At 37.1% G+C, this 12,577-nt stretch overlaps 2 protein-coding genes across 4 annotated transcripts; one reads left to right on the forward strand and one right to left on the reverse strand.

Annotated features, from left to right (window-relative positions):
• Positions 1 to 1,885: 1,885 nt before the first annotated feature.
• LOC123688771 lies at positions 1,886 to 10,842 on the reverse strand. 3 transcript variants are annotated; one of them, XM_045627430.1, is made up of 5 exons: positions 10,649 to 10,842; positions 10,327 to 10,588; positions 7,279 to 7,437; positions 3,608 to 3,765; positions 1,886 to 3,519 (listed from the first exon to the last, which is right to left on the reverse strand). In XM_045627430.1, the coding sequence occupies exons 1-5, from the start codon at positions 10,748 to 10,750 to the stop codon at positions 2,071 to 2,073; spliced, it is 2,130 nt and encodes a 709-aa protein (XP_045483386.1). In that variant the 5' UTR covers positions 10,751 to 10,842; the 3' UTR covers positions 1,886 to 2,070. The 3 variants fall into 3 exon arrangements, with proteins under 3 accessions (XP_045483386.1, XP_045483385.1, XP_045483387.1); XM_045627429.1 differs by having other exon boundaries at positions 3,572 to 3,765; positions 10,649 to 10,841; XM_045627431.1 differs by lacking the exons at positions 10,327 to 10,588; positions 10,649 to 10,842 and adding an exon at positions 10,086 to 10,103 and having other exon boundaries at positions 3,572 to 3,765.
• Positions 10,843 to 11,297: 455 nt separating this feature from the next.
• LOC123688772 (dysbindin protein homolog) lies at positions 11,298 to 12,341 on the forward strand. The gene is made up of 3 exons (XM_045627432.1): positions 11,298 to 11,895; positions 11,954 to 12,115; positions 12,170 to 12,341. The coding sequence occupies exons 1-3, from the start codon at positions 11,454 to 11,456 to the stop codon at positions 12,271 to 12,273; spliced, it is 708 nt and encodes a 235-aa protein (XP_045483388.1). The 5' UTR covers positions 11,298 to 11,453; the 3' UTR covers positions 12,274 to 12,341.
• The last annotated feature ends 236 nt before the right edge of the window (positions 12,342 to 12,577 follow it).

Consider the following 12,577-nt stretch of genomic DNA (forward strand, 5'->3'; position numbering starts at 1 on the left):
CTAAAAGGCCTTGATATCGAGCAGTAGTCTAGATGGGGAAACTTTTATTTATTTATACATTACACCATTCAACAGCCTTAAATAAGAAAGGGAAAGAATGGGAAAAAAATTACAAGAAATAAAACCTTATCAAACTAAATACATTCCACGCGAAAAATGAAAAACAAAAGAAATCGAAGTCAATCGAAATGATTATACAAAAAAAAAGAAATGCTCACACCTAGCTCCACATTTTGTGAGTTAATTCAGACTATGATCCAAAAATAGTCCCTGAATGGTTTACTATCAAAATCATTCTGAACAGAGAGGTAGCTCTGACATATCCGGTACAGAGGCGAGAAGAGAAGTACACTAGTGCGCGGAAAAAGGAGATAAAAGGTAGTCGCAAGACGCACGGGCAATTTGGGCACATGTAGATTAATCAGAGAATGTAAAAAGGAACCTTAATCCTGAGCAAAGAATTTTCTGAAGAAATACTAGACTCATAATAGTGTGACGCCTATCCAGACTATCTACCTTAAATCTGCTCAGTAGCCGTTCATGTGCTTTACCACGGTTCGGGTAGATTCCATCTAGTCTGAAACTAACATACTTCAAAAATCGCCTCTGCACTTTTTCCAAACCAAAATTGTGAACATCGTACACCGTGCTCCAGACAACGCACACGTATTCAAACTTTGACCTCACGAGAGCGTTAAACAAGACGAAGAGCGTCCCGGAATCGATTAACTACTTAGAACTCCTCACCAGAAAGCCAAGCGCCTTGAATCCACAGGACATAACCAGACGCACGTTAGTTGCGAAAGTCAACCTCGAATCAAATATAACACCCAAATCTCTGTGCTCATCCACCCTAGAAAGAATGTGACCCTCAATATTATATTGAAACTCAATTGGTGCCATTTTTCGACTAAATGAAATTAAGCAACATTTATTTATGAAAGTTAGTTTCTCCCGTACCAACGATTCAACCCATCAATACCGCCCTGAAGTTCCCAACAATCCTCAATCGACAGAATCCGCTGAAACAACTTGCAGTCGTCTACGTGAAAAAGATATTCACTCATCAAGAAACGGCAAAAGATGACAAATAAAAGGGGATCCAACACGACCCCTGAGGAACACCAGATGATGCCACAAACTCCGCCGAAGTGAATCCGAAGTACTGAACCCACATGGTCCTGTTGGTAAGGTACGACTCTAGCAAATGAATGCATTTGAGTCAATCCAAATGATGACAATTTTTCAAGGACACCATGCAATAGCAGTATACTGTGTGATACAAGTTAAATCAATCACTGTGGATCGACCTGAGTCCGTTCTGATTATCAAAAATCTAACCGTTGACATGCGAATAGAGGAAATTCTAAATAATACTTCCAAAAACTTTGCGGAGGAAACTCCGTATCACATGGTGACGGAATGCCTCGCCATCACTAACCAACGCAAAATCCGTTTTGGACAAGAAAGTTGTAGAAGTGAGGAAGTAGCATCCTTGAAGCCTTCTCAGATAGATAGATATATAGATGTTTATTTAGATTCAAATAAACATTAACAGGCCACAGAGATAATTATATACAATAATTTTCTGTACGTGACTAATACTGATACTGGAGTTCATTAAAACTCTGGAACTGGAAGGCGAACTGGAATAGATCACGAGAGAATAGCTCTGATGCGGGGATATCTATGTTCTGCTTTCTGATATCTTATCAAATCGAAATATAAATCGGGGGTCTTTGATGATTTTCCTCCTCCTATAGCACTTGAGATCCTTTCATTGAGCATCGAATTTGAGACACCTTGTACATAATTTTTATTTATACCATTAATGGATAATATTTCCATATTAGGTTATGTTCATCCGCAAAATCAAACAAGGGAATGAAAGTCGAGAAAGTCATGGTTTTTATTATTTTTTACCTTTGTTTTGTTTTTGTAAAATTTTATTGGCGTTAAGGACTTATAGTAGAGGGTATTCAATTTAGAAAAAAATCAAACTTAACAAAACCTAACTACCCGATTGAACTGAACAAAATTTGGACGAAAAACGATTATACTAGGGAAATATTACACATTTACATCAATTGAACATGCGAAGAAGCTGCACAGCCCCCCGAAAAGTAAGTCATGAGTCGGGGGGCCCCTCAAGTTTTCCGACAATCCGTCGTACTGCTCAGCTGCCTGCCGTTCCAGTTCACGGTACACATTATCTGTGGAATTGCAGTATTGTTCCAGCGCTTGTATTTCCAGTTCTTCCGAGATCGTCGAAGTGACCGGCACTTCCTCTTCGAACAGGATGTTCACCGTTTTACTGACCATTTCGTCAAAATCGCTCTTCGCTTTCAGCTTATTCGATAGTTGAGGTGGACTAGCCTCTACACAAGAAGAATTAGAATTTTCGCGTAAACTCTTTCGTAAAGCGTCACTGTCGGTGGTCTCGGTGGAAGCTGAGCTTTCTCCTTGGGCTTTTCTGACTTTACTCTTCAGGATGCTAATTTGAGGTTGGGTAGTTTTCTTAGGTTTAGGTTTCAATCGGTTATCCACAAAATACTGCGATGTTGACGGTGTAGGTTGCTGCTGACTGGCTGGGCCCATCCAGGTGGTTTGAGGTACAAAGTTCAGGAAGTTCGCTTGACTCACGTTAGGTCTAGAATAATTCTGAGGGACGATCCACCGTTGCATGACTCTAGTCTGTTGCAAAGGCTGATAGAAATAAGGCGTTTGTACCGGTTGAGATATGGGATAGATGGAAGTACGGTTCTGTTGCAACATCAACACTGGCTGCGCGTACTGGTACTGACTGGGAATAAAGGGGTTTTGGCGTTGAAACGTCTGCATATTTCTGTTAGTTATCACTTGGGACGTGTGAGAGAAAGTGTTCGTACAACCGCAACTGTTCTGATAAGTGTTCGAATAATGGGAAGTGTTAAACTGATAGCTGTAATTGTTAACGTAGGAAGATTGCGCGATCACTGGAACGCTGATAGTGTTGGTACTCCTGTAGTCTTCGTTATTCTGTTGCGTCGTTTCTCTCACAAGGTTAGCCGTTTTCACCGGAGACGTTTCAACGGGTTTAGTCTTTGGCAGTAGTTTAACGTTGGTCTGTATCGGCGTGTTGTTGTTCTTCTGAATCCTCATCTCCGACTTGAAAACCTGACTAGGCTCTTCTGGATTCGACTGGCTCGGGGAACCGCTCAGATCGGTCACGGTAGAAACGACCGAAGATGCACAGCACACCGAGAACTTCGGGAAGATCATATTCAGGGAACTCGTTGCCTCCAGATCGGGTAGTGGCTTCGATAATCCATCTGACTCTTTCTTCACTAGATCCGTAGCGGCGAGTCCTTGAAGTACAGCCGAATACAGTCTCTTAGGGCACACCGGTTCTTCGATCTTGATGTCTTCGACGCAAGGTTCTTCGATGTTCGGCTCAACGGGTTCCGCGTCCAGGTCCTGGATGGCGGCCTGACTCTTGCTCATCCAGCCGTTCTGCTGCCTGAACGACATCGCCAGATCCTGCAATAAGAAAACGCTAGATTGATATGTTGTTGACGAATCCATCTGATACCTTCAAATGATCGAATTCATTCGCCGACTCTGATACCTCGTCTAAAAATGGTCCCTGACCTCTCGGATCGTGAGGAGCATTGTAAAATTGCAAGCTGGGCAACTTGCTTAAAGTTAAATCTATGTCTCTAGCGAACGCTATGCATCGCTGACGTAAATCGTCCTTTTGCGTATTCCAAATTATTTTTACTTTATCTAAAAGGTGAACCAAAATGATTTATGGGCTGAATGAACGTTACAGCTTTGATACATTATGGATTACTGAAGTATGGAGTGGGGCAGAATGTGGTGACTAATTTAAAGGGTGAATTAAAAAAAAAGCATCAAGGTACATAAAAAAAACTTCTTATTGCTGATAACACACAACAGGTTTTGTGCCAGTAGACAATCGTTATGTCCAAATGTTTCTTATTTTCGAATTTTGAGCCGGGAGAGATTTGAAACGATTGGGTCCTACTCAATGAGAAAATCCATTTTGAAAACGATTTTTTATGGATGGCTGCAGTGTGTACGATAACTTTCGGATGTACAACTTTGCTTCCGCCGTTTTGCAATAGATGGCTGTAGCGATTAGTGGTAGTCGAAATAAATATATCGTAGATGTCATACAATAAGCTTAGGTAGGTATTTATAGATATAGCGCCATCGAAATGTTAGTTGATTTGTGTCTGCATCATAAAGTTATTCTCGATAAACATGTCAGCTCACGAGACAAATTCTCGTCATTTGCGGGAAGTTTTAATTTTCTGCTTTAATATGAAGAAATCTGTGGTTTAGGCTCATCGAATGCTTTCAAATACCTATGGTGAGGCCGCTATTAATAAAAGAACGTGCCGAGAGTGGTTTCAGTGCTTCAAGAACGGTGATTTTGACGTCGAAGACCAGCATGGCGATGGAAGAGAGAAGGTTTCCGAACATGCAGAGTTGGAGGATTACTTGATCAAGACTCTTGTCAAACTCAACAAGAATTGGCAGGATCATTGGAGGTGATGCAACAAGCCATTCAAAAACGCCGGAAAGTCGTGGGAATGATTCAGAAACAAGGAAATTGGATGCCGTACGAGCTGAAGGTGAGAGATGTTGAACGGCGTTTGTTTGCTTGTGAACAGCTGCTTGCAAGGGGAAGACGGAAGAGATATTCCGGCATGCTTCCACGTCGACGGCCAAACTGAATATTCACTGTTCCAAGGTCATGCTCAGTATTTGGTGGGACCAGCTCGGCGTAGTGTATTATGAGTTGTTGGAACCGACTTAAACAATCACAGGCGATCGTTATCGAACGCAATTAATGCGTTTGAGCTGAGCATTGAGAGACAAACGACCGCAATACAACGAGAGACATGTTAAAGAAAGAAGTGATTTTACAGCATGACAATGCTCGACCCCATGTTGCGAAAGAGGTCGAGATATACTTGGAAACGTTAAAATGAAGTCCTACCCCACTAGCCGTATTCTCCAGACGTTGCTACTCCGGACATCTGTTACGATCAATGGCACACGTCCTGGCTGGTTAGCACTTCCTGTCTTATGAAGAAGTAAAAAATAGGATCGATTCGTCGATCGCTCCAAAAGATTTCTCAACGCGAGGATGGGTGAAAGTAGTTTCCAGCAATGGACAATACTACGAATCATAAATGTATAACCAGTTTTTCACAATAAAGCCTCGAATTTCGGAAAAAACGACGGAAGCAAAATTGTACGCCTATATATTTGCTAGAGACTTTCAGGGTTTGAATATCTTTGTCAAGTTGGTTGACGAGTAAAATCCGTTTTATTCTACTCAATAATCTTCAAAACACTCATCTGATCGAACTGAAATTTGGAAATCAGTTGCATAGTGAGATTTTGATTTCTCAGAATCTATCCGTAACGTTTTACTGAAATTTTGAGTATTTCTAAAATTTATCGATAAGGTGAGTTGTGATAATCAAGTGTTTCTGATCAGATAACCCTATGTACAAGAAAAGTTGTTTTCCATATTTCAAGAAGAAAATGCTGCATTCCTAACAATCTTGTGGATGCGATTCCTGTTCAAACAACATCTTGTATGTGCGCAGATGAAGGTATGAGTAAAATTTTTCGTCCGAATCGAAATGGAAACTAGTCAATTCTTCAATTGACGCTCACTTAGGTCCAGTTTCACCAAACAGCACTTGATCCCAGATTGATTAAACTCCGCTTGTTACTAAAGCAGGCTTAACAGTGTTTTCTGTTTCACCATGCATCAACCCGTCCGAAGATGATCGCGATTAACCAAATCGCGATTAAATAGTCAAACCATTTGGCAACGTTGTGAACAAAAAGTTATATAGTGTTCTGTATCGTATAAGCAGTGATGACCACCATTGGCGCTAGGTGTCAGGTGTCATTCATTCATAACTCATAACATTTCAAAACATTTGTCATCTTGTAAACAAAAAACAAAGTTAATTTTTGCCGAAAATGTCGAGTGATGTGCTTCGAAATGTCGGACTTGCAGAAGTTAAAAAGAAATTATCCCATTTCACAAAACCACACATTCTGGAAAAAAACTATATAAGTAATTTTATTAACTTATTTATTTTTATTAACAAGTTTAACTGCTTCTCAAATAATATTCCAATCAAATATATCAATAAATTATTCTTTGCAATAAATTTCATAAAACACAAAAACAAAGTTTACGTGTATTTTAAATGGGAAATATTGAACCTATACATATATATTTTGATAAAATTGACCCAAAAATTAGAAATTTCCGGAAAAATAATTACATAGACAAGAGTTCCATACTGATAAATAATTATTAATCTCAATCCTCCAAAAATGGCCGATTAGTGCTAAATCGCGATTGGTCGATTAAATGGCGCTTTGGAGCGTGGTGAAACGCTACATTACATTAATCGTGATCTAAGGCCTCACTTAAGAGCCAAGTCAAGATTAAAGCATTTGGTGAAACTGGGTCTTAGGCAACGCTTCACGAAGAGAAGATTATCGAAACCAAAGGCCATTTTGCCGATTTCTGCATACTAAAGTGATAGGTCGCGTCGATAATAAATAGAGGATATACAATACAATATTGTTAGTTAATGTTTGTCCAATTTTCAATTCATCCAATTAAAATTTCATATACAGTCATAAAATCTCAATACGATGGAATTGGTTCTCAGTGAAATATATTTTGCTCTTCATGAATTTTCTTTAATTCTGGTGAAGCGATCAACATGAAATTTGGCAAGAAGCTTAGAATACTCAATTTACCTATATGTTAATACAGAATTTAATTCCGTTCGAATTCGTACTTTGGAAATCATCGAGAAAACAACATTTCAAAATGCGAATTTTGTCAATTAACGCATTCACGATTCGGCATTCGAGATTGGAACCTACCGTGAAAATTTTTATCTCTCTTCATTCGAGTTATCATGTTTACGGCACGACGAATAGAATTGAATCCGAACACGTATTCTTCACAGGTTATTCGAACCCAACTCATTGAAGACCACTCTCGACTCAAAATTCGAAAACAGGCATCGTGACATTCATGACAAAATGAGTCAACGGTGGAAAAACGGCAGTATCATAATGTTGAATTTGGAATAAACACCTTCAAGTAATCCAACATATATCAATAACATTTCCTGAATCGGAATATTCAGATCGAAAAACCGGTATATATGAATAGAGAGGTATATAATATTTTATGAAATTACTCAGAAATTCACCTGCCTGATATAATAGCCATTCTGAGTTTTTTCTCCTGGAAACCATTAGCATTCAACAGAGGTGACACTACTTTAATTTCTTGATCTTCTATCGGTTTATGTTGTCGCATACCATGTTCGTTGCAATACTCAAAGGCACCACAATCATTCCTTTTTTGATTTTCTGAAAAGGGACAATGTGATTATTCTTGTTGTTCAATAGTTTCCCATATTCATTTAGTATAAACTAATCGAAAAACCAAAGGAATCCAAAAGGATTCAAATGAAATTGTTACATTTGGTTCATTATTTTCAAATAAACCTTTACATCGTCAAAGGAAAAAAAATTTACATTTCCCTGAAATCAGTGACGACGCCAGTATAGGGGCAAGGGGGTGGCCCCACCTATATTTTACAATATGGGGGACTAGAGAGACTATCTTTCTGTTTCCAAAGTGAATCCGTTGAACTAACCTAAATTGGGGGCGCTATTGTAGCTAGATGGTGACATTCATAAGAAACGTCAAAAAGTACTGATAGAGATAAACCAAGAAGTAAACAAGGATGGAAGTATGTTCGCCTTCTTAGATTGGTTACCCTCTAGCTCCAGCGCACTGTGGTGTTGAAGGAAACGAAAGAGCCGATGAACTTGCAAAAAGTGCATCAAGGTTAACACCTGCTGGACCTGAGCCTTTCTGTGGGCTAGGAAAGACCAATATAAGGCAGCGGTCGAGAAATGGGAGTTGAATAACAGGATAACCCACTAGACAAACACTCCTGGACTTACTCAGAAACAGATGAACACATGGTATGCAAGTGGCTGACTGGCCTAAGAACCATTCATATGGGGAAGCCGGTCCTGTATACCGGAGAGGTAACGGCCAAGGCCCCTAAGGAGGTTGTCAGTTTTATCAACGCCATTGATTGACGTCCTCCTTGGGTTTCCATGAATGAGTAAGGTAGAGAACAAAAGATCTACATGGTCGCAGTTGCCGGAAGGCTTACCGAGCCACAATGACCCCAGTTCAAATAATAATAATAATAATACCCTCGAGCTGCACTAACGCCTTCAATTTATCCCTTTCCGCTGAACACTTTCTCAACACTTCTATCATAAAAGATTATTCACCTTATCTCTAGCCTCTAGACGGTTTTTGGCTTGGTTGTGTGATTATGGAATATGAAAATGTGGCTGGTGCAACTGTTACGGTAAATGGAATGCGCTACCAAGCTATGATTAATGCTTTTTTATGGCCGGAAATGGAAGATATTGATATGGACGACGTTCATTTTCAACAAAGAGACGCTAATGTGCAGAACAAGTAACGAAACAATCGCAATATGGAAGAAAAATTCCCGAACCTGGTATTTCTCGAGGCGATTAGAGGTGATCCCAATTGGCCACCGAGATCTTAAACACCTTTAGACATTCTCTTTGGGGCCGCGCGAAGAATAAGGTCTTTGTCAATGCTCCACAATCGATTCAAGACACTGAAATTCGTGAAGTAATCAAGGATATACAGCCGCATATGTGTGAATTGTTCTTGGAAAATTTCATGAAAAGGATATGGTGTTGCAACCGTAGCCGTGCCGGCCATTTGGTTGATATCATTTTCCATCGTTAATGGCATACCTTTTCTTCTTTACGATGAAATACACATCCATTGATTTATCTTTAGCAATATACTCGTTTTCTTAATATAGAAATTAATCTTCTCATTGGAAAAACCTATAGCTAAAAAAAATAGCTAAAATGTTTATTTTGAAATTAAAAGGTTTCGGGTTCTTCAGGGGTGGCCTTTTAGGCAATTTTATGATTACCAATACCTTTGACATCGACATCGACATGACGAGATTTTTCGCTCAGTTTCATCAGTACAATTATTAGAAAGAATGCCCTAAAACCATAGCGAAAGAACTGAACGTAAAGTAAACGCAAAATTTCAACCCGATGGGACCTATTGTCACGAAACTATGATGTATTTCTTTTTCAATATTCTTCATGAATTTTCTATGATCTAATGATGTGATCAGCTTGAAATTTTACAGGAAGCTTGAAATTATTAATTTATAACCTAACCCAAAATGTCAACCCCGTCGGAGGTGTTGGTATCGGTGTGGTCTAGGAAATATTGGGTAATTTTTGGATATTATTTTTGAAATTTCAGTGATTCTGGCGACACGGTCAAAAGGAATTTTGAATGAAGCCTAAATTTGTTATTTCACATCTAAATGAAACGGTTCAAATCGATTGGTATTTTCAATATTAGGAGAAAAGCAAAATTTACGGAATCCCTAGTCAGATTTTTCTGCTCAGTAATGATCTTAACCGCGGTATTCGAGATCTGGACCTATCCTGAATATTGAATTTTGAAATTTCTAGGTTGCTCAGTTCGAGAATGCTGACAATATCCTGACAAAATCCTCTGTTCGGGGACTAAAGCTCAGAAATGGTTTGGTGCAAAAATTGGAAATTCAGTGGACTTAAAAACTAGCTAATGAATAAAGTGCAAAAATTCGTCTTCATGCATATTTAGAGAAAACCAGATTTTACCCATAACGAATATACCCTAAAAATTTCGAGTTTCTGGATCACCGTGTGTAGGGACTGCCGGACGGACAGACATCGTGACCAAAAAACATCTATCAAGGTTTCAAATTCTCGATAATATCTTATTGAAATATAGAAACGGTTAATGGAAGCTACGAACCAAAACTGTTACGAAAACTACAATTAAGTTATTGTTCCAATTCAAAATTTTGGCGATTTAACTCATGATTTTTCGTCAATGGTAGGAAAAGGATCCGACAAATTATGTTAGTCCTACCTACTTTTTTCAGGTTATTTAGTGATTGCTATAGTAAAAGTTCCTCTTGAGATCTGAAACATTGTTTCTCTAATTTGTATACGAATGATTAATTCGAGGTTCGAATGACATTTCAAAAGTTTCGAACTGTCAGAAATTAAGGAAGAGAAGATCATTAAAAATCTCAATAATTTAACAAGTCCTATCATTCTACCAAAAAGCATAATACCTATTCATGAAAGCATTTTTAAATACTATATACTCACGACAACATATAAACCATATAAACAACGTATCAACATCTTGTAAAAGCCATGGTTCCTCTTGTGCATCTATTGACGTATCTTTGGAGAGAAATTCGATTTGAGTTTTTTGTATGCTCCTTGTATAGCACAATTCTCTAGCTTCGTTGTATTCGTAATCGTCATACGTAGCTAATTTACTGTTTGGTATCGAATCTTTAACTGTCCTAGGCCGTTCTTCTATAATTCTAATGTTTTTGAGTTGTTGTTCTTTACTGAAAAGTTTCTGTCAAAATGACAAGGGGAATTAGTCAAGTTCAAGGGCTTTTTATTGCGGAATATTCACCTTGTTCGCTTCCTGAAATGTATTGGTCGAGTCTGTCCAAGTTGTGTCTCCATTCAGAGCAACGTTTTCATATGCCGTTTTCAGGCGATCTTTGATGCTCATACCAAAACGTAAAATGATACATTTAGAAAAACAATTTACAGTTAGGCTTCCAAAGCAACTCTGTTAGATCATAGAAATGGGTTAAAAATAATACTGTCAAATAATTGATAAAAATCTTAATCGACAACCATTCATACCAAATGACATTTATCTTTTTCATTTTTCAAAAAGAATATTTAAGGATTTTCCAGAATTCTGCCATTAACTTGTATTTGTTTCATTTCTACTTTAACTAGTGGAATATAATGATAAAATAACTGGTATAATTATTTGTTTTTCTTGGGACACCCCTATATATTTGGAAACTCAAATTAATTGAAAATGAATTTAAAAATCATCAACAACAGAATTTTAAATTTGCCACCAAATCTGATACCAAGACATCTATGGGCGAATAGCGGAACTATAAAGCAGCAAATTTTTTTTGTCATTATTATAAGTGATTCAAATCTCATGGCTATTATTATTTATTCTGAAGAATAGATGGACTATTAGAATCCAATCAGAGTATTATTCAAATAATGGCAGTAATTCAAGTTTTTGTTATAAAAAAGAACGTCACAATTTTATGATTCATGTCAAAATCATGTGCAAAATAAGAAGACTAACAAAAACAATGTGATAGGTACTGTAATTTGTTATCTCATTTCAAACTGTTGTTTAAGTATATAAAGCAATGATGTGAATGAAGAAATGATAAAGAATGTTATCAAACATTAAATCCAAATTATTAAATGTTAGTAAAAATGTTTTCTCTCAATCTGACAAAAATGAGAAAAATACCATCAATTATGAAGCAGGCAGCGAAATATTAGATTACTTCCGAAATGAATGGTCTTCATTACATAATGCTAGTGAAGATAATGCCAAAAAGGCTGCAGAAGTAGCCGAAATAATTGATACTATACAAACCAGAATCAAAAAGACAGAAAATGATTTGGAAACAATAACAGACATTTTAACTGGTTCCAATTTAACTAATAACATAAATGAAGCGCACGTGAAAATAAATGACTTGCTAAATTTATGTGACACTGTAGAAAAAGGTTTGATAGAATTCGAACGAACTGTTGATGAGATCGAATTTCAAGATATGAAAAAAAGACATGCCTACCATTTGACAAAATATGAAGAAAGGAAAGAAGGTATTACCTATATTTTAGTCAGAATAAACACTTCAAAATGTTAGTTTAATTTTTTCAGAAAGTTTGAAATTATTACAATTAAAACTAGAAGAGGAAAGAAATGAAGAACTGGCGAAGATTGAGTTAGAAAGAGTTGAAAAAATGAAAGAGAGACAAAAAGTGTTTCAAGAGGCCTTTCAAAATGATCTTGAATTATTCAAGACATTAGGACAAATTCCTAGTAGGTCTTTTATTTTAAAAAATATATCCACAACATAATTTTTTTGTTTTTTAGGACTGGAGTTGAACCAACAATCAAGTGCCTTACTTGAAGAAATTCAAATAGATTATAATATGGAAGAATTAGACCAATTTTTTGGGGAGAGTACTATAGAATAATTAATTATACACACATATACTCATATTTTTATATATTTTTGAAAATATAAAGCATTTATTTCTGTTGGTATCTGTTTATTAAATCTAAGGTCCACATTTCCAAAGTTACTTTTTTGTCCTATATAATAACATGAAATAATTCACATCTATACACTAAATTATATTTTATTTTGGAAACGTTAATCTCTTAGGAGGGATTAATACCACATGGCATTCTCATGATCTGCCAAAATTTAATTACTCCGCGTTTCTGAGATCCCACCATTTTACAGAGAAAGTGAAGCAATCTCAAACGTTGGTTTGA

This window comes from Harmonia axyridis, chromosome 1 (genome assembly GCF_914767665.1).
Source record: "Harmonia axyridis chromosome 1, icHarAxyr1.1, whole genome shotgun sequence".
Classification (NCBI taxonomy): Eukaryota; Metazoa; Arthropoda; class Insecta; order Coleoptera; family Coccinellidae; genus Harmonia; species Harmonia axyridis.

Bases quoted from the DNA above. Each gene is read 5' to 3' on its own strand.
- LOC123688771 (XM_045627429.1), bottom strand. From the start codon at position 10,750: ATGAGCATCAAAGATCGCCTGAAAACGGCATATGAAAACGTTGCTCTG. The intron at 7,438-10,326 runs GTGAGTATATAG...GTCCCTTTTCAG, and splicing joins TATATGGTTTATATGTTGTC to AAAATCAAAAAAGGAATGAT. The intron at 3,520-3,571 runs GTATCAGATGGA...TTCTTATTGCAG, and splicing joins ATGAATTCGATCATTTGAAG to GATCTGGCGATGTCGTTCAG.
- LOC123688772 (XM_045627432.1), top strand. From the start codon at position 11,454: ATGTTATCAAACATTAAATCCAAATTATTAAATGTTAGTAAAAATGTT. The intron at 11,896-11,953 runs GTATTACCTATA...TAATTTTTTCAG, and splicing joins ATATGAAGAAAGGAAAGAAG to AAAGTTTGAAATTATTACAA. The intron at 12,116-12,169 runs GTAGGTCTTTTA...TTTGTTTTTTAG, and splicing joins GACATTAGGACAAATTCCTA to GACTGGAGTTGAACCAACAA.